Source organism: Lepidochelys kempii, chromosome 3 (genome assembly GCF_965140265.1).
Source record: "Lepidochelys kempii isolate rLepKem1 chromosome 3, rLepKem1.hap2, whole genome shotgun sequence".
NCBI lineage: Eukaryota > Metazoa > Chordata > Testudines > Cheloniidae > Lepidochelys > Lepidochelys kempii.
In genome coordinates, this window is record NC_133258.1 from 134,726,897 (window position 1) to 134,745,222 (window position 18,326).

The 18,326-nt window shown below is 43.2% G+C and overlaps 1 protein-coding gene across 1 annotated transcript in view; it reads right to left on the reverse strand.

Annotated features, from left to right (window-relative positions):
- Window positions 1-10,033: 10,033 nt before the first annotated feature.
- NID1 (nidogen 1) overlaps window positions 10,034-18,326 on the reverse strand; it is an 88,019-nt gene continuing 79,726 nt past the window's right edge. The window contains exon 20 of the mRNA XM_073338168.1: window positions 10,034-11,929. Coding sequence (XP_073194269.1) covers window positions 11,808-11,929 — 122 coding nt within the window. The 3' untranslated portion in view covers window positions 10,034-11,807. The remainder of the gene's footprint in view (window positions 11,930-18,326) is intronic.

Genomic DNA, 18,326 nt, shown 5'->3' on the forward strand with positions numbered 1-18,326 from the left:
TCCTGCCTGTGCTTCCTCCCGGTATCCCGCTTTCCCACTTACCTCAGGGCTTTGGTCTCCTTCCCCCGGTGAACCTAGTTTAAAGCCCTCCTCACTAGGTTAGCCAGCCTGCTGGCAAAGATGCTCTTCCCTCTCTTCGTAAGATGGAGCCCGTCTCTACCCAGCACTCCTCCTTCATGGAACACCATCCCATGGTCAAAGAAACCAAAGCCTTCTCTCCGACACCATCTGCGTAGCCATTCGTTGACTTCCACGATTCGACGCTCCCTACCTAGGCCTTTTCCTTCCACGGGGAGGATGGACGAGAACACCACTTGCGCCTCCAACTCCTTTATTCTTCTTCCTAGAGCCACATAGTCCGCAGTGATCCGCTCAAGGTCATTCTTGGCAGTATCATTGGTGCCCACGTGGAGAAGCAGGAAGGGGTAGCGATCCGAGGGCTTGATGAGTCTCGGCAGTCTCTCCGTCACATCACGAATCTTAGCCCCTGGCAAGCAGCAGACTTCTCGGTTTTCCCGGTCAGGGCGGCAGATAGATGACTCAGTCCCCCGGAGGAGAGAGTCCCCAACCACCACCACCCGCCTTCTCCTCTTGGGGGTGGTGGTCGTGGAACCCCCAACCTCAGGACAGCGCATCTCATGCCTTAACTTAGGCTTGAATATAGACTGGGAGTAGATGGTTCATTTACACAAAGTAAAACTATTTCCCCATGTTTATTCCCCTGCCCGCCCCGTTCCTCAGACATTCTTGTCAACTGCTGGAAATGGCCCACCTTGATCACTACAAAAAGCTCTCCCCCCCCGCCCTCCTGCTGGTAATAGATCACCTTAAGTGATCACTCTGGTTACAGCGTGTATGGTAACACCCATTGTTTCATGTTCTCTATGTATATAAATCTCCCCACTGTATTTTCCACTGAATGCATCTGATGAAGTGATCTGTAGCTCACGAAAGCTTATGCTCAAATAAATTGCTTAGTCTCTAAGGTGCCACAAGTCCTCCTTTTCTTTTTGCGAATACAGACTAATACAGCTGCTACTCTGAAACCTGTCATTAGTGGAAGAAAATTTAAACAATTTTCTTGCAAAGCTGATTCTAAGTATTATATTCATCCAGTCTATGGGTATGTCTCCAAAACTGCTGGGAGCAGGCTTCCCAGTGTGGGTAAACACCAAAAGCCTGATTAAAAAAAGTGCAGAGAATCCACAACTCTAATTCAAGTTAAGATGTGTAGGTGCTCAGCCCCTCTGGAAAAAAGTCTGTACAAGAGGAGGCACCATAAAATAGTGAATCTTAGAAAATTTGGGCTCTAGTGATTGGTTTAATGTCCTACATTAAGCGAATGGCAGAGTTGGGACTGGATCCTGATTCCCAGTTCCTGCATTCTAATCACAAGACATATTCCTTTGGAAGAATAACTTCTCTATAAACATTTCAGTATTACCAACCCCAAGCATTCAGAAAATCATGAAACTAGCTTCAAAATTATAAGATTTAAAAAAAAAAAAAGATACATTTTGGGTCCTGTTACTGGATGTTTGCCTCTAGAACACCCCCTCATGGCATGGAGTGACTCCTGGCCTTGGTTTCCCTTTCTTCAGGGCTCCTCACTGAACTCCACAGCCTCATTTGACTGCTGCAGGGACTTGCTGCCCTGATTTGGCCCTCCAGCTACATCCTTAAGAAAATTCCACCTATTCTAGGGGAAAAAAACAACACAAAAATACCAAAAAACAGCTCCTCCTTCTTAAGTAACCGGTGTTCTCACCTCTAATTTTTTCAGTGCACCCTCTGGGCTTGCCTTTCAGCCCCTCCTGTTTCCCAAGCATGTGACCATTCACAAGCCTTCCACACAGGCCTCTGCCTGCCTCGAGTTCTTCTCGAGCTCTTCAAAGCCTTTTGACAGCCATCTGCTGCTGGTGACACCACCACTTCCTCTTTCTATCTAGGCCTCCATCTTATCTAGATAAAGGGCTGATGGAGGTTGTGTGACCCAATTTCCCTGCCCCTCCGCCCCCGAGGAGATGAGCTAATCATGCATTTTGGGGGTGGGGGAGGGGAAGACTAGGCCCATCTCCCCTTAAGCAGACCAGTCACCCTGGTGACCAAGTTCTTATGTGTCTTCTGGAGTCTAAACTGCGACGCTAGAAAATGTAACTAGCTCAATAACCATGATGGCTAGAAATTTCCTTTATTTAAAAATCAGCCTGAGATTCTCAGGCAGGAGTTGTGGGTTTAAGAGAAAAGTTTCAAGCGTCTTGATGCTCATGATAAAATGGAGAGAGCTGGCCAGCACCACTGTACATTTGTGTAGTCCTGAAGTAGTCAGTCAATACTGAGGGAATTTATACTCCTCTTTTTTTTAAAAATACTGCTTATGAATAGTCATGACCAATACTTTTTTGTATTGCCTCAGTAAAATTTAGCCTAAGGTGTTAGATACACAAATGGAAAAATATAACTGGTTGCATTGCTCCACTGAAGTGAAATGAAATTCTTGTTTCGTTACTGAGACAGACTGATTCTCACACCAAGTCCTGTATTAAATGTGCAACATATTTCAGACCTTTCAGTTGCATTTTAAAATAGAACTGAATAAAGAAGCTACAGTTTAATTGTACAAGTCTGCCTAATGCTAATTTTAATTTGAAAAACCTCATTTTAGGGACAACTAGTTGAGCTTCTAAGAAAGATTTCATATTCAGGACATGAATCTCCCCAAAAGGAGAACTTTTTCTGTATATTAATTCATGACTAACATGAAAATATTTTTTGACAAATCCTAAATGCCGAGGTTAGAGTCACCTGTGCAATGTATCAGTTTAGGAAAGTGAATGGCAGTACCACTGAAGACTATAGTTGGTAAATTGCTTTCAGCCATTGCAGAAAGTTGTTCATCTTGTGACAGAACATAGACATGTCTGCCTCATAAAAGTTATGATAAATAATCCCTTCATAACCTTTGCTTGCTTTCAAAGCATCCAGTTAGGAAATAGGGGGGAAATAAAAATAAAAGACCCCTACACTGAGTCACCAATCACATGGCACAAAGAGTGACTTGTGAACAAGAACTTGAGGCAGTAGTCATGACAGAGTTCGCAAAGAGTTCACACAGTGCCAGAGAGGTCTCCCATTCATTTCAAACAACCATCAGTCACAATTTCAAATATGAAGTACCATTGTAAAAACAGATAAACAGAAAGAGGGGCTAGATCCAAAAAATACATTGCTTACTCTTACTGTCATGAGGTGCACCACTCACAACCAGACTGACACCTCCTCCTGGGGATTAGCTCAAGGCCGATGCCCACCCATAGTTTGCACAGTCACTCCATCTGCCTGCAGCTCCACTCACAGCCTCAGGAACCACAGCATCCTCTTCATGGCCCAGCCCTCCAGCAATGTGATTGTCCATGCTCCCCTCTTCCGGAGGAGCTTTAGCTCTCAGTAGTTCCAGGCAGTCCACTCACCTACTGGCTAGTAGGGGAACCCAGGCGCACCCTCTTCTCTGAATTCCAGCCTGAGGACCCTCAGCTCAGCTCTCTAAGCCTTCTCTCTCTGGGCTCACTACTCTGTCCCTGGGCTGCTTCCTGCCACTGGTTCCCCTTTTTTTCTTAAGCCTACCAATCCCCAAAAGCCACCTCCATCTTCCCAAAGAGTGAATACAGCCTCCACTCACTCCTCCTTTCTCCTGGGAGTGTTTGCCTTTTCCCAACAGCCCCTTCTGCTTTCAGCTCCTGGGCTTTATAGGCCCCACCTATCGCTGCCCAGCTGAGCTTCCTTAATCAATGCCTAATGGGTTAATTGGCTCATCAGGCCTGCATTCAACCCTGCAGAGTGAGTGGGGGGCAGTCACCCCATCACACTTACCAGTTTGCCCACATCTACTTGGGGGTATGAAAGATGGCTCTGTGAGAATGTAGAAAGGTTCCTTATAATTAGAGCTGAAGGAATGATTTGTAACTAATAATTTGTTCAACAAAGTCAGCTTCTCTCTGCTCACAAAATAGCAAGATTTTGAATCATGACTTCCTTGTGTTTATTGCTTGCAATTATTCTGTCATCTTTGGTCATGTGTTAACTTTATGGGTATGTCTGCATTATGACAATAAACCTGCAGCACTAAGTCTCACAGCCCAGGTCAGCTGACTCTGGCTGTGGGGCCAAAAGTATCAGTCTAGATCAATGGTTCTCAACTTATTGCACATTGTTACCTGGGCCACAGGGGCTGGCAGTGGCAGCCCAGACCCTGTCCCCCACCACGCAGGGCAGGCTGGCTGCCCACTCCGGTTCCCTGCTGCGCCGCTGCCCCAGAGCTTATGGGGCCAGGTGGCTGCCTCAGACCCCAGAGCCCATAGGGCCAGCCAGGAGCCCTCACCCTGGACCCTCACTGCATGGCTGTCCCAGAGCTTATGGGGCTGAGTGGCTGCCCCTGACCCCATGGGGCAGGCCGGGAGCCCAGAGCCCAGACCGGCTGGGCAGCCTGGACCCATCCCCTCTCCATGCCAGGCAGCCGGGAACCTGGGACCCTGGCACGCAGCCAGCCTTTAGCACACAGCTGAGCTGGGCCACAGCCGTGTACTAATTGGGCCGCATGGGGCCCGCAGGCCAAGAACGGCTGGTGTGGATGTTTGGGCTGTGTCCGGAGCCCAGGCTCTGAGACCTTCTCACCTCACAGGGTCCTAGAGGCCAGGCTTAGCCAGAGCCCAGATACTTTCACTGCAACTTTATAGCCTTGCAACCTGATCCAGCTGATCCAAGCCAGTCACGGCCAATCTCCAGGTCTTTTATTGCAGTGTAGACCAGTGGTCCCAAACTTTTCAGGGTTGTGCCCCTTACCCCTGTCCTCCTCCCCCTGAGTAGGGCTGGGAGCGGGTCCATGGCTCTGGGCGGTAGGGGGGACATGGACAGGGGTAAGGGGGCTGAGACTGGGGGTGGGTCTGAGGCCAGGAGTGCGTCTGGGGCCGGGGACAGAGTTGTGGCCAGGGGCTAAGGCTGGGGACAGGAGCAGAGCTGCAGCCAGGCTGCGGTGGGGGCCAGCAGCCACTTCCAGCCAGGAATGGAGCTGCAGCCAGGCTGCAGTGGGGGCCAGCAGCCAGTTCCAGCCCACACCTCCAGCCAGGAATGGCGCTGCAGCTAGGGGCCAAGAGTGGGGGCAGGGTTGGGAGCAGAGCCCCAGCTGGGCCCACACCCTGGAGCAGAGCTGCGATGAGGCTGGGGATGGGGCCAGGACCATAGCTGGGGATGGGGCCAGAGCAGAGTGGCACTGGGAGGGCCTGGGCCTGCCGTACCCCCACAAACATTCCTCCACGCCCCCCAGGGGGTGCGCCCTACAGTTTGGGGACCTCTGGTGTAGACGTATCATTGTCTATAAATAATTGATATTTGAGATGTGCTGGTTACTTGTGATTAGTGAGATTGTCCCCCTTCTCTAATTCCAACATCCTGCTACAATAAAATATCAAAGGCAGACCACAAGTTACTGCTATTACCCCTATCCGGCTTAGAACAGAATAATTTTCACAATTATTTTGTAACAGTTGGATATTAGAAAAACACTTCAGTGCACCTCATAAACAGCTGAACCACTCAGTGCTTAATTTAACTTTCTGAGGATCCACCATCAGTACTTGTTATGAGTACGTTTAGAGGGGACAACATAAGCATCTTTCTCCTATTTTCCTCACCTACAGACCCCCACAAAAATGCCAGTAAAGCCAACAGCAGAATTCAAGTGGAGAAGAATCTGAACAAAACAGATGATTTAAGTGGTTATTACGTAAACTCCTGCCAAATCCCTAGATACATATCTTAGATTCTGAAGGCAACACTTAGTCCTTATAAACAGGACAATTGCGGGAGGCTTCTTAAAATTGTACAGTCTATTTCTTTAAATGTTTCACAACCTAATTTATGGCAACATCTTCATTTTCCATCAGATTTCTGTACTGTTGCCAAACTTTCTCCAGAGCAATATACTATGAAATGTTGCACTGAGAAACAGACCGTATTCAACCCAAGGTTAAATTGATGCAACATGACACTGCCATTGAGGGTCCATTCATCCTCTTATCCTCGAATAAATCACCTATCATTCTTAATTATATTCATGCGAGTTAAAATCTAACATCTTGTGACAAAATTGTGTAATCAGATAAATGCAGGTCAAGCAGTCTGCCAAACTGGAACAGTAACCAAGAGAATGTTGGGCCTCTGCAAACTATCCTGGGCTACCAGCAGCACCATGAGAAGTGAATTCCATGGAGATGATAAGCAATGGGAATCAAAAGCAAATCTACAACAACAATTCCTCCTGTTTCTCACACGCAGGCGTGAGGACCAGACCCACAATTTAATTCAGGTTTAGATGTATCCTTCTTGGAAGGATAATTTCAAATGGTATAAAATTTGAGACATACTTCATAGCGACATACGTTATGGCAAGTTTTCAGCTTTATTTCTTTAAGTGACTGCTTCTTCCCTATTGTGTAGGGTAAAGTGCCCCTGCAAGTGGATTTTACAGTGAAAGATTTTAAAAGCTGTCTACAGGATTAAGACACTTATCTTCCGTTGGAGGTTGATGTTTTCTGTCCTAACACTTATGCTTTATTTTTGGAGGTTGATGTTTTCTGTCCTAACACTTATGCTTTATTTGCACTGCATCGTATGGGTCCCTCCTGACGAGCCTGATACTATGATGAACTCAGTGCTGAGTAACAAATTTTCCTTTCTTTCCAGATCTTCGCTGACACTATTTTAAAGCGCCACAGGGCCAAATCCTGCTCCTAAGTACTGTGGATTCACAACTGCAATGGAAAACAGAATTCACCTTTTGTTGCTTAATACATTAGCATAGTGTAACAATACACATTCTGAAACTTATACAAGTAGATCTGAATGAAAGCATTTCAAAAACTGTTTAACTGACATCTCTAATAAATGAGAACTATTTTACCCTTGTCCTCCCCCATCCATTCTCTGCTTAAATTTCTTTTTTACTTTACCATTGAGTAAAGCCTCTCTCCTACAGTTTTCACTCTCCTGCAAATGTTTTCTTTTGAAGTATTTTCCTCTTGTTTTCTTTTGAAAGGCAAGAAAATCTGAACTCTAAACTTTGACAAGCCTTTTTTTAATACTCCACAGCACCCAAGGAGAAAGAGGTAGTTGATCTCCAGTCCCAAACTCACCATTTTTAAAATAAATTTGCACAGCACCTTTCAACTCAAAGCACTTCACAGATAATGTATATACCAGCACCACTGAAATGCAGCTACCTGCGAGGTAGAGGATGAGAGCCAACTGGTGCATAGCAGTTGACACTCGGGGATGAAGATGGATGGGGAAATTCCGCCAGGAACTGCAGGGAAAGTCCTGAATTTTATGCCATGCAGTCTTTAATGGTCAGACAGAGGAAGCAAGATACTCAGATTTTTATACATACTCCCAAACGGTAAACTGTAGAATGATGAAAAGCTGAGTCAATCCTTTTAAGAAGACAAATTCAAAATTAATACCAGGAAATACTCTTTCCACACAAAGTATAATTAGACTGTGGAACTCAGTGACGCAGGATCTCATTGAGACCAAAAATTTAGCAAGATTCAAATCTGATGTTTCAGGGTTTAAACCAATCTCTAACTCTTAAGGATTAGGACGAGTCCTACATAGGGGCTGGGGATTAGGCAGATTACCACATTTACCTTCACTGGTGTTTCTTGAACCTTCTTCTGACAGTGGTTAGCACCAGATGCTTCAGAGACAGGATACTGGACTAGATGGACCCTGGCTCTGATCCAGTCTGGCAATTCCTACATTCCTATGTTGCAGGGTCTTTAGGAATTCTTTACCTGATGCTTAGGCCACTAAGCAAACCCTCTATATGAAGTTTCCCCCAGTGGAAACTTCTAATATTCTCAGTACAAATCATTTAAATTTTTCTTATTTAAAACATTACTTATGTCTGGTTAGGATTGTACTGCAAGTCAGTAGCAACTACCCTTCACTGACTACTGGCTTTTTTCAGATGTGTGGGGGTGTAATTCATGTGTAATGATTACATCAAGGATTTTACTCTGAAAAAGTAAATCTATAAAAATGGCATCATGTTTGTTGTGTCTGATTCCATTTCAATTGTGCTTGGTTTATAACTTAAAATAGACTTTCTCTGTCAGCTCCACAAACTCAGTGTGAGCTCTAAGACCCAAGTTGAGGCCTTCTCTATGACATCAGTAATAAAGATTCTGCAGGTCCGATTAGGTCTTCAGTGAAACCTGTATACTCTCATTGCTTTTAGTTGGTTTGCACAGAACTAGTGGTTTGGAATTAAGCAAACAAGTCTGGTCATGATGCACAAGGAGGAACAAACCATGCTTCCACCCTCTGAGCTGCATTGACTCTATAGTGCTAACAGGAATAAAATCAGTGAAAACTTTGTTTTATTCAAGTCAGGCAGTACGACGCTGAATACACTAGGAGCAAATCTGTTGAGGAAGAAGGCGTCACTTTAATGTATTTATTTTTCAGAGCATTCCTAGAGGTTTTAAAATATGAAAAAAACCCCATAAAACAGTTTATCCAGTAGTGCTGCTTGATGGTGCGAATCCCTAGGGCAGTAGTTCCCAAACTTGTTCCACCGCTTGTGCGGGGAAAGCCTTTGTTTGTTTACTTGCCGCATCTGCAGGTTCAGCCGATCGCGGCTCCCACTGGCTGTGGTTCACTGCTCCAGGCCAATGGGAGCTGCTGGAAGCAGTGGCCAGTACGTCCCTCGGCCCGCGCTGCTTCCAGCAGCTCCCATTGGCCTGGAGCAGCGAACTGCAGCCACTCGGAGCCACGATCGGCCGAGCCTGCGGACACGGCAGGTAAACAAACCGGCCCGGCCCGCCAGGGGCTTTCCCTGCACAAGCGGCGGAACAAGTTTGGGAACCACCCCCCTAGGATATGTATTGTCCCTGGATAGTAGGAGTAGCTGTAATGGTTTAGTACGATTAAGCTGCCACTGAAATAAATTGCAAAACTCTTACTGTGTTCATATTTTCAACGTAGCACTCTGTAAATCTGGTTTCACTTTGGGCATCCTGCTGCTGCCTATTCAGAATGTCTAGGCAAACTGTGAAGGTGATTTTTAGATCTTCTCCTGTTTTGTCTTACACACATACAAAACACCTAGGAAATGCCATACAAAACCTCCACTGTCTTATGAGAAAATTAAGATTGAAAAAAGTTAAGCACTCTAAAATCAGAAAATACCAAAGTTAAGACTGTGTAAACTTAATTCTGCCTCTCTGTGTCAAGGCATTATTTATATGACCACATACAGGCACCGCAGGACTTCTCCCACACATAACAGGGCAGAGTTAAGGTTCAACATACAGATTTAACTTTGGTATTTCCTAGTTTAGAGGTTATTGTTTGGGGTTTTTTTAATACAGAATTATATGATATTTATGACACTCAGACTCAGTGTTATCTTGGAATGGGAGGTCCCAAAGGAGATAAGACACCATTCAGGACATGTGTGACAGCCAAAGCAGAACACAGAATAGATGCCAATAAGTCTTACCAGACCAACCTCTTCATTCAAATCTTTCCTTAAAATATACTTTTTAGATAATCCACTAAAGACAGATGTGTATAATTAAAAAACCTGTATGTCTTTAAGATTGGCTCTTTATCCAATGCCCTATGGGCCAGATCCAAAGCCAACAGAAAAAACTCTCATTGACTACAATGTGCTTTGGATCTGGCCCTGAACTGCATGGTCTAATTTAGACCCTAGTCTTGCAGTTGATTCTGGATGGCTTTCAGTGCAATTGACTTCAATGGAAGTACTTGCAGGCGCCCGGGTGCTCTCGCATGGAGTCAGTTGAGGGATTGGGGCTTTAGGATCAATCAAATCTTGGGAACAAATCTTACTCTGGTCTACACAGTGACCAAGTTACGATGGTGCACTAAAATTCACCATCAGAAAATTTAAGAATACAAGACACCACTTGGTCGTGCAGGCAAAAGACATTTTTATACAAAAAATTCTTTATTGGCTGTACTACAAATAGCTGTACAGAGTGTAAACTTTAATGTATCACCTGATATTTGAATAATTCTGGAGGAACAGTTATTAAGCACCTTCATTTCAGCACATTATTGGTATTTACAGTTTTAAGACACATTAAAGTATATGAATACAATGAATTAAAAGTTATTAAAAGTTACACAAAAACGTTAACATTCTATATGGCATTTGATATTTTTGAGATAAATACATAATTAAAAAGGAAATTGTCAGATAGTTCAAGCTCAAAATTGGCTCTGTTATAGCAATGTTATAATCTGGAGGAGAACGGTCTCAGTTTTTTTAACTATAGCCTGGGGGTTTTTATTGTAATTTATCCCTGTGACCAAGAGATTATAAAGACAGCTATTTAGATACATGACTCTCACAATCACATTTGGTTCTTCTACTGCAGATAAGCTAACCAGCCTGCAGCAGCAGGAGCAAAAGTTAAATCCTGTTCCCAGAAATGGTCTGCTGCAGCAGGGTTTATTAAAGGGTTTTATCATTACAATGTGTAATCTCTTATGAAACCTGTGCTGGATTTTCCTAACTGCTCTGCACGCATTGCTGTCAGTGGAGACACGCTCCATCTTCACACCCATTTCCAGCACAGATGTTTTGCCCTTGCTGTAAACTGACACATGAACAGGGCTTTTTTTTTTTTTAAAGCCCTGTGAGATTGTCAAAAGTGTTGCCTAACAAATACTCAACTGTCTTGGTTGTTCATGGTCTGTAAGAAAAGAAAATATCCAGGTTTGCCACAAAGAAAAAAAATTGGTAGGGCAAAATGGAAGTGTCATTTTCAAGCTTATAAAATAGTATCACAAAAATAGGAAATTGAAGATTTTAAAAAATACTTGACAGTCTCCCTTTAAAAACACAACACCAATCAATCGCCATTCTTTGATGAGTTATGGGAATTGGCATTTGTATCCCAAGTCTCAACTTTGGAGATATCCAAAAGCTATTCAATAAGTGTCCACTAGCAAGACAAAAAATAAACCTCTTGGGAAAATCCAGGGAAAATTTCACAATACCCACTAAAGTATTGCTGGTAGTAAGATGATTGCACACAGTATGAAGAGGCAACATGAACCAGTACAGGAGCTATCCTGTGCTAAAGCATATTGGTTAACTTCCCGTAACATTATCAATAGCCAAAAAGCAAAGGTTTAAGAGAGCAGCTTTAACGTATAAAGGCTTTGGCAGCTGAGGGGGATGTATTAAAGCACTGTGGAGTTCATGTTGCCAAGGGATGTTCTCACGCACCCACTGACCATCCTTTGGACGACAGGCTTACTGCCTAACAGGAAGCTGAACTTGTGACCCTGCTGCACCGCTGCTGGGCTACAGCATTCCAGTCTGTAGCTGAATCGTTGTGTGCTCCAATGCACAGCACAGTCAGTGGTGCTCAAAATTCCCATCTCTCAGGCACATCAGGATTTGAGACACCCCATAAAACACAGGGTATGATAATTTTACTGGGAGGTTCAGAGCCCAGCACAGGAGCAAATGAGCCCCCAAGCTCCTCTTTAAAGGCAAGAAGGTGATGCTGCAGGGCGTGGGACCCTCCCTGGGCAGCACAGACTTACCTGAATGCCACCATGCTGTGCTATGGTGTATGTGTTGTGGCTTGCCCCCTGTAAGCAGCATGGAGCTTATCTTTACTGTCTTCATTTTACGCTGATAGCTGTGAACTATTTACAGTACTTTTCCCAAGGGAGACTCTGTTCTAACACATTTCCTGGTTTAGCGCTCAGTTTCTCTCTATACAATCCACTCCAACTGTGTTGTCAGGGCAGCGGCAAGAGCGGCCTTCTGGAGTAGCCAGGCATAAATGAGTACAGCCTCCGTTATTCACTGTGCAATAGTTATGCCCTATAAGTGAAAAGGAGTTTACATATTAAAAAAGCCTTCTAGGGTAAACCAGTTCATATAGTAGAAAAACCAGGAACATTACAGAAAATATAAACCACGCCAGAGTTAGGGCTGCAAGTGCTTTACGTTTGATTTCTGATTGATCAGCTCCTGAGTATCATCCCCTCAGTACTCATCAGATACCAAGTACCAATCTGGATATCATGTAATGGAGCAAGTGGCAGGTGTCTGGAGTTGGGGATGATGTCAGAATGGACGGGGAAAGGTGTTGGATCATATTAAAGAAGTTCTGTATTAAAATCACAAATGAGTTTGATTCCCCAGAGTTTAAATTCCAGGGCATTACTAATTAAGAGGTCTCTTGGTTTTTGGTATTGTTTCTCTCCCTCTATGTGTGAAACTTGCAAGCTGCTAACTGTGTTAGTACATTCTAAGACAGAGTCTGTTCTCAAAGCAATTCACAAGAGAGAGAGACTCAAAGCAATACTCTAACAACAGAAACAGCACCCAGAGACTCCCCACCCTTTTGTTGTATTAACAATTGTGATTAAAATAGAGATAGAGGATGTATGTGGATGGATGCTTGGTGTGGATAATAACTGAATGATCAGGGAGGTGCCAGCCTAAGAATCCAGTGTCCATCGGCTGAAGAAGGTGTCAAGTGGAAATAACCAGAGGACCCCACCCGGAGGGCAGACTGGAATCCACCCAACAGCCTCAAGAATGGGAGAACCAAAGAACAAGATAACATCTTGGAGCCGTCAGGAATGTGCTATCTGCTGATTGATTCAGCAACAGCATGATGAAGCAATTCCCATAGACTGGCATAGGAAGAAATTCCTATAAAAATAGACTCTAAAAAGTGAGAACTTTGGGGTCTGATTCTGCAAACCAACTTCCAGGAGCATCAGATGAGCATCTGACAAGGCCCTGCTCCCTCCTCATGTCCAGGCCACCTGGCCAGTGGCTTGGCATGAGCAACTCTAAGGCTGGTAACTATGATAACAACCTTGCAGAACCTGTGTGTGTGTGTGTGTGTGTGTGTATGTTTGTATGAATGAATGAATGTGAGAATAAATTTGAGATTGAATGGAATGTTATAACTATAACTAACTGCTTACTATGATCCTTTCTGTATTCACAATAAATGTGGTATTTTGCCTTTTTCCCTTTAATAAGATCCTGCTGGTTTTTATTTTATTGGTACAACATTTTGGTGGAGAATTGCGAAAGGGGGAATATTGGTAAAAAACCTCAGTTATTGTAAATATTGGTGTGCACACCGCCAGCTCTAGTGAGCTAGGCATTTCTATTAGGTTAACCAGACCTGCTGGCCTCCGAGAAGGTAGCAGGGGACCTGCTGGCCTCCGAGAAGGTAGTAGGGAAAACAGATTAAACCAGACCTGCTGGCCTCCGAGAAGGTAGCAGGGGACCTGCTGGCCTCCGAGAAGGTAGCAGGAAAAACAGATTAAACCAGACCTGCTGGCCTCCGAGAAGGTAGCAGGGGACCTGCTGGCCTCCGAGAAGGTAGTAGGGAAAACAGATTAAACCAGACCTGCTGGCCTCCGAGAAGGTAGCAGGGGACCTGCTGGCCTCCGAGAAGGTAGCAGGAAAAACAGATTAAACCAGACCTGCTGGCCTCCGAGAAGGTAGCAGGGGACCTGCTGGCCTCCGAGAAGGTAGTAGGGAAAACAGATTAAACCAGACCTGCTGGCCTCCGAGAAGGTAGCAGGGGACCTGCTGGCCTCCGAGAAGGTAGCAGGAAAAACAGATTAAACCAGACCTGCTGGCCTCCGAGAAGGTAGCAGGGGACCTGCTGGCCTCCGAGAAGGTAGTAGGGAAAACAGATTAAACTAGACCTGCTGGCCTCCGAGAAGGTAGCAGGGGACCTGCTGGCCTCCGGGAAGGTAGCAGGGGAAAAACGCATAGATTAAGCTATGATTTCAGAATCTAGGCTGTGTCACTTGCTAAGTAATACCAGCAGTGACAAAGAGATTGAAATATCCATGTTAAGATGTTTAAAAGAAAACAGGGTAAGCCAGTACTAGAGGGAGGAATGGAGTCAGAAGGAACTCCAACCTCACCTTTTGTTAAAGAAATTACACCTTTTAAACAAATCCTTCAAAAATTTGGGCACAGTCCTTGGACTAAACAAGGCCTAGCTGATGTCTGCACTATTTCGGACCTAGAGGATAGATTGGCTCAGTATATCCTCATATACAAACCTTCTAGTGCTGCCAAAAGAGATGCAGCAGCAATTTGGTTGTTGTGGGAGGCATGTAAGGATTCTTCCCTCCGCTTGTCTTCATGTAAAGTGGAAAAGGCACAAATGGAAAAGGGAGCAGACAATTGGAAGGTGCTGGCTACAAATATCCAAAGCCAGCTGAAAATAGTGAAAGAGGCACTCCAGGAATACAAAAAGAGTGAAAAAGTTAACTCTGCAGAGGCTGGAGGGAGGCAGGTAAAGGGGGAGAAGGTCCTATGTACGGCACCCCCAGGCATAATTACAAAGAGAAAAGAGAGTTAAAAAAAAAAAAAAAAAGTTAACTCTGCAGAGGCTGGAGGGAATTAAGCAGTTAAACTTTGTATTTCACCCAAACAACTTTTAACCGAAAATGTTAAAAAGGAAAAGTGTTAGAGCATTCTTGGTTTCTTTGCAGCCATTCTGAAAGAAAAATGGGCCCTTTTCCAAAGGAATGTCTGTAAATTAGCCAGGCAAAAATAAACTATCTGATTAAAATCATTTGACTGGACAATTTAGTCAAATTTGCTAAAAGAACATAAGAGGGTTCTATTGGAACTTAACTGCCTCAAATGTATAAAGGGAATGTAAGATGTAAAAAACAGAGCAGTGTGGAAGAGATGTTAAGGAAAAGAAAATGTGTATGTATCTGTCTGTGTGTGTGTAAATATGTAAAGTTCTAAGGACCAGTTAGTTTTGTTTTTGTTAATGCCACTAAAAATCCATTTGACTCTTTAATTCAAAGTTGCAAAACTGACAGACCTTTTTGCTAGACACAGGTAATTAGTGTTGTTTGGCTTTGGGATTTGGCATTTAACCCTTAAAAGGTAACTCAATGCTTTACAAAATTTAAAATGTTTTTAAGTTGTGGCTGCAGCAGGGCAGTCAAAATCAGGAGAATATAAAAAAAAATAAATTTGGGATTCTTTTTGTTTGTTTGTTTTTTGTTTGTTTGTTTTTGTAACAAAACAGCAGATGAGAGTTGTAGTAAAAAAAAAAAAATTAAAAAAAGACAGTGCCTCTCTGAAGCAACAGCAGGGGTGAGGTGCACAAAACAAAAAGAAGCAATGTTAGAAACACTGAGTCTTAAAATGGCTCTGAGTAATCAGACTGTCACTTTGATAAAGGTACATGAAAACTCTGTAAGCAAAAAAAGAAATAGTGACACCTTATGTAAAAATGGATCTGGATAATGTTATAGAAATTAAACTATGGAAGGAATGTGCATTTGCCCCAGAACATGTGCAGGGTATATTGTAGAAGGGGCAAAAGAAATGCAAACATACCATGCTACTTAATTAAAATGCTATTAGGGCTCCAAAGGGAGCCACAATAGGTTGGGTTTTCTTTTTCAGATTGCTGTGTGTTTTGGAAGCAGAAGTTAAAAGTAATCAAAACTCTGGTGAAAGTTGATTGTGTCCCTTTTAAGATAGAGTCTCTGAGCTGCTGATGGCTTTAAATCCAAAAGCAGGAAGTTTCTGTGAAAATGCAAATTACCTAAATGATAAAGGAAGGAAAGAACTAGCAGCACAAAGGAGCTGCAGATAAAGGACATACCTGGTCAGCAAACAAATTGTCTAAATAAAAGGCATGGGATAACAAGATAATTTTAATAAATTTAATGATAATAAGTATCCCTGTAACAACGTATAGTGTGTATGATTTTTGGAAAAATCCTTTAAGGTCGTATGGTAATGATGCTTCTCAGTTATTACCTGTAAATAAAACTTAAAGCTTAACACAGCAGGAAAAACATTATAAACTTGGTCTGCTGTATAAGAAGGAAAACTCAGGGATTTAATGACTAAACAGTGGGATAATTTCCCCATAACCCTTAAAAGATAAAAGCCATTGAAACCTGGCCTGCCTATAGGACAAAAACAGGAAAATATGGGGGCAATTTCTCTGTTTTGCCTGCAATCAGCAAGGGTATTTGTAAAAGAAATATTTTAAGCAATAATCTGCCACCCCAAAAGGGGTAGAAACATGTTCTTTTTGTCTTTCAGAAAATCAGGAAAAGCTGCCAGCTGAAAAGCAACCCAATACCATGAATCTACTGTCACAATAGAAATTGTGTTCTGTGTTCTATGTTTTGTCTTGTGTTGTTGCTAGCACTGTTATGTGTTTAAAAAAAAAATACTGAAGACCTGCAGGAACTTAAAAATAAATTAAGCTTTCTGTCCCAGCTACAGGACAGCCTGATACAAAAACAAGTACATGCCAATGTAGACTTAGTCCAAATTGGTCTGGGTAACCTAAACGGCCAATGGAATCTTTAGTAATGGCTTAATACTACCACATGGCTTATCCATAAGAAAAAAAAAATATTAGAAATAGGAAACTACACAGCCATAGCTATGGGATGCACTGAAATGCAGATACTTGCACTAGCTACTTTGGAACACAAAATGTTCTGGGTCATATTGGGAAATATTAAGGGTTTGATGCATTTGTTAAAAAAGAAAGAGATCATTGTTTGACACTTATCAATATGAATGGATGCAATATGTTTCCACTATTGTAAACCAGACTTGTTAATGGGAGAAATTGTTGTCAAAATTGCACACCAACAGTCCCTGGAGGCAAAGGTATTGAAGGTTAACCCACTCCCCATATTACACATGGGATCCTTTTGGCTACCCTGGACCTTGAGCCAGTGGGCTGGGGAGGGAGGGAAGCTATTGGACACTAGAGGTTGTACCGAATGGACTCCTCAAAAGTGCGTGTGCCTCACCTTGCCCGTTGCCCCAGAACCTTATAGTAAAGATACATCACTAGGATCATGTATGTGGCATGAATTGGAATCACAAACTCACAGTACTTTCTCTTGAATAGGTTACATAGAAAGTGACACTGACAATTATAAATCTTAGTGTCAAAAGGGGGATTATGTTGGATCATATTAAAGAAGTTCTGTATTAAAATCACAAATGAGTTTGATTCCCCAGAGTTTAAATTCCAGGGCATTACTAATTAAGAGGTCTCTTGGTTTTTGGTATTGTTTCTCTCCCTCTATGTGTGAAACTTGCAAGCTGCTAACTGTGTTAGTACATTCTAAGACAGAGTCTGTTCTCAAAGCAATTCACAAGAGAGAGAGACTCAAAGCAATACTCTAACAACAGAAACAGCACCCAGAGACTCCCCACCCTTTTGTTGTATTAACAATTGTGATTAAAATAGAGATAGAGGATGTATGTGGATGGATGCTTGGTGTGGATAATAACTGAATGATCAGGGAGGTGCCAGCCTAAGAATCCAGTGTCCATCGGCTGAAGAAGGTGTCAAGTGGAAATAACCAGAGGACCCCACCCGGAGGGCAGACTGGAATCCACCCAACAGCCTCAAGAATGGGAGAACCAAAGAACAAGATAACATCTTGGAGCCGTCAGGAATGTGCTATCTGCTGATTGATTCAGCAACAGCATGATGAAGCAATTCCCATAGACTGGCATAGGAAGAAATTCCTATAAAAATAGACTCTAAAAAGTGAGAACTTTGGGGTCTGATTCTGCAAACCAACTTCCAGGAGCATCAGATGAGCATCTGACAAGGCCCTGCTCCCTCCTCATGTCCAGGCCACCTGGCCAGTGACTTGGCATGAGCAACTCTAAGGCTGGTAACTATGATAACAACCTTGCAGAACCTGTGTGTGTGTGTGTGTGTGTGTGTATGTTTGTATGAATGAATGAATGTGAGAATAAATTTGAGATTGAATGGAATGTTATAACTATAACTAACTGCTTACTATGATCCTTTCTGTATTCACAATAAATGTGGTATTTTGCCTTTTTCCCTTTAATAAGATCCTGCTGGTTTTTATTTTATTGGTACAACAAAGGCCCACAGGGAGCAGCAGTGATTGCATAGGAAAGGAAAAAAGGGTTTCTGAGTTTGGTTACAGGCAACATGAAGGACTATACTTAAAAAGCGTATCCAGAACTTTAACGTTCATAGTTAAATAAAATGCAGAGACAGTCAGTGAGTGAATGAGTGAACAGAAAGAAAGAAAAGGAGAGGACTCCGTCCAGAATCCTAAGAGATGTCATCCAAACAAAGGAGAAAGGGGAGGATGAGGAGCCATTAAAGGAGATGGTGAAGGAGTGTTCAAGCAAAGCAGAATAAGCAAGAAAGAAAGCAGTGTGCACTGGAAGCCAA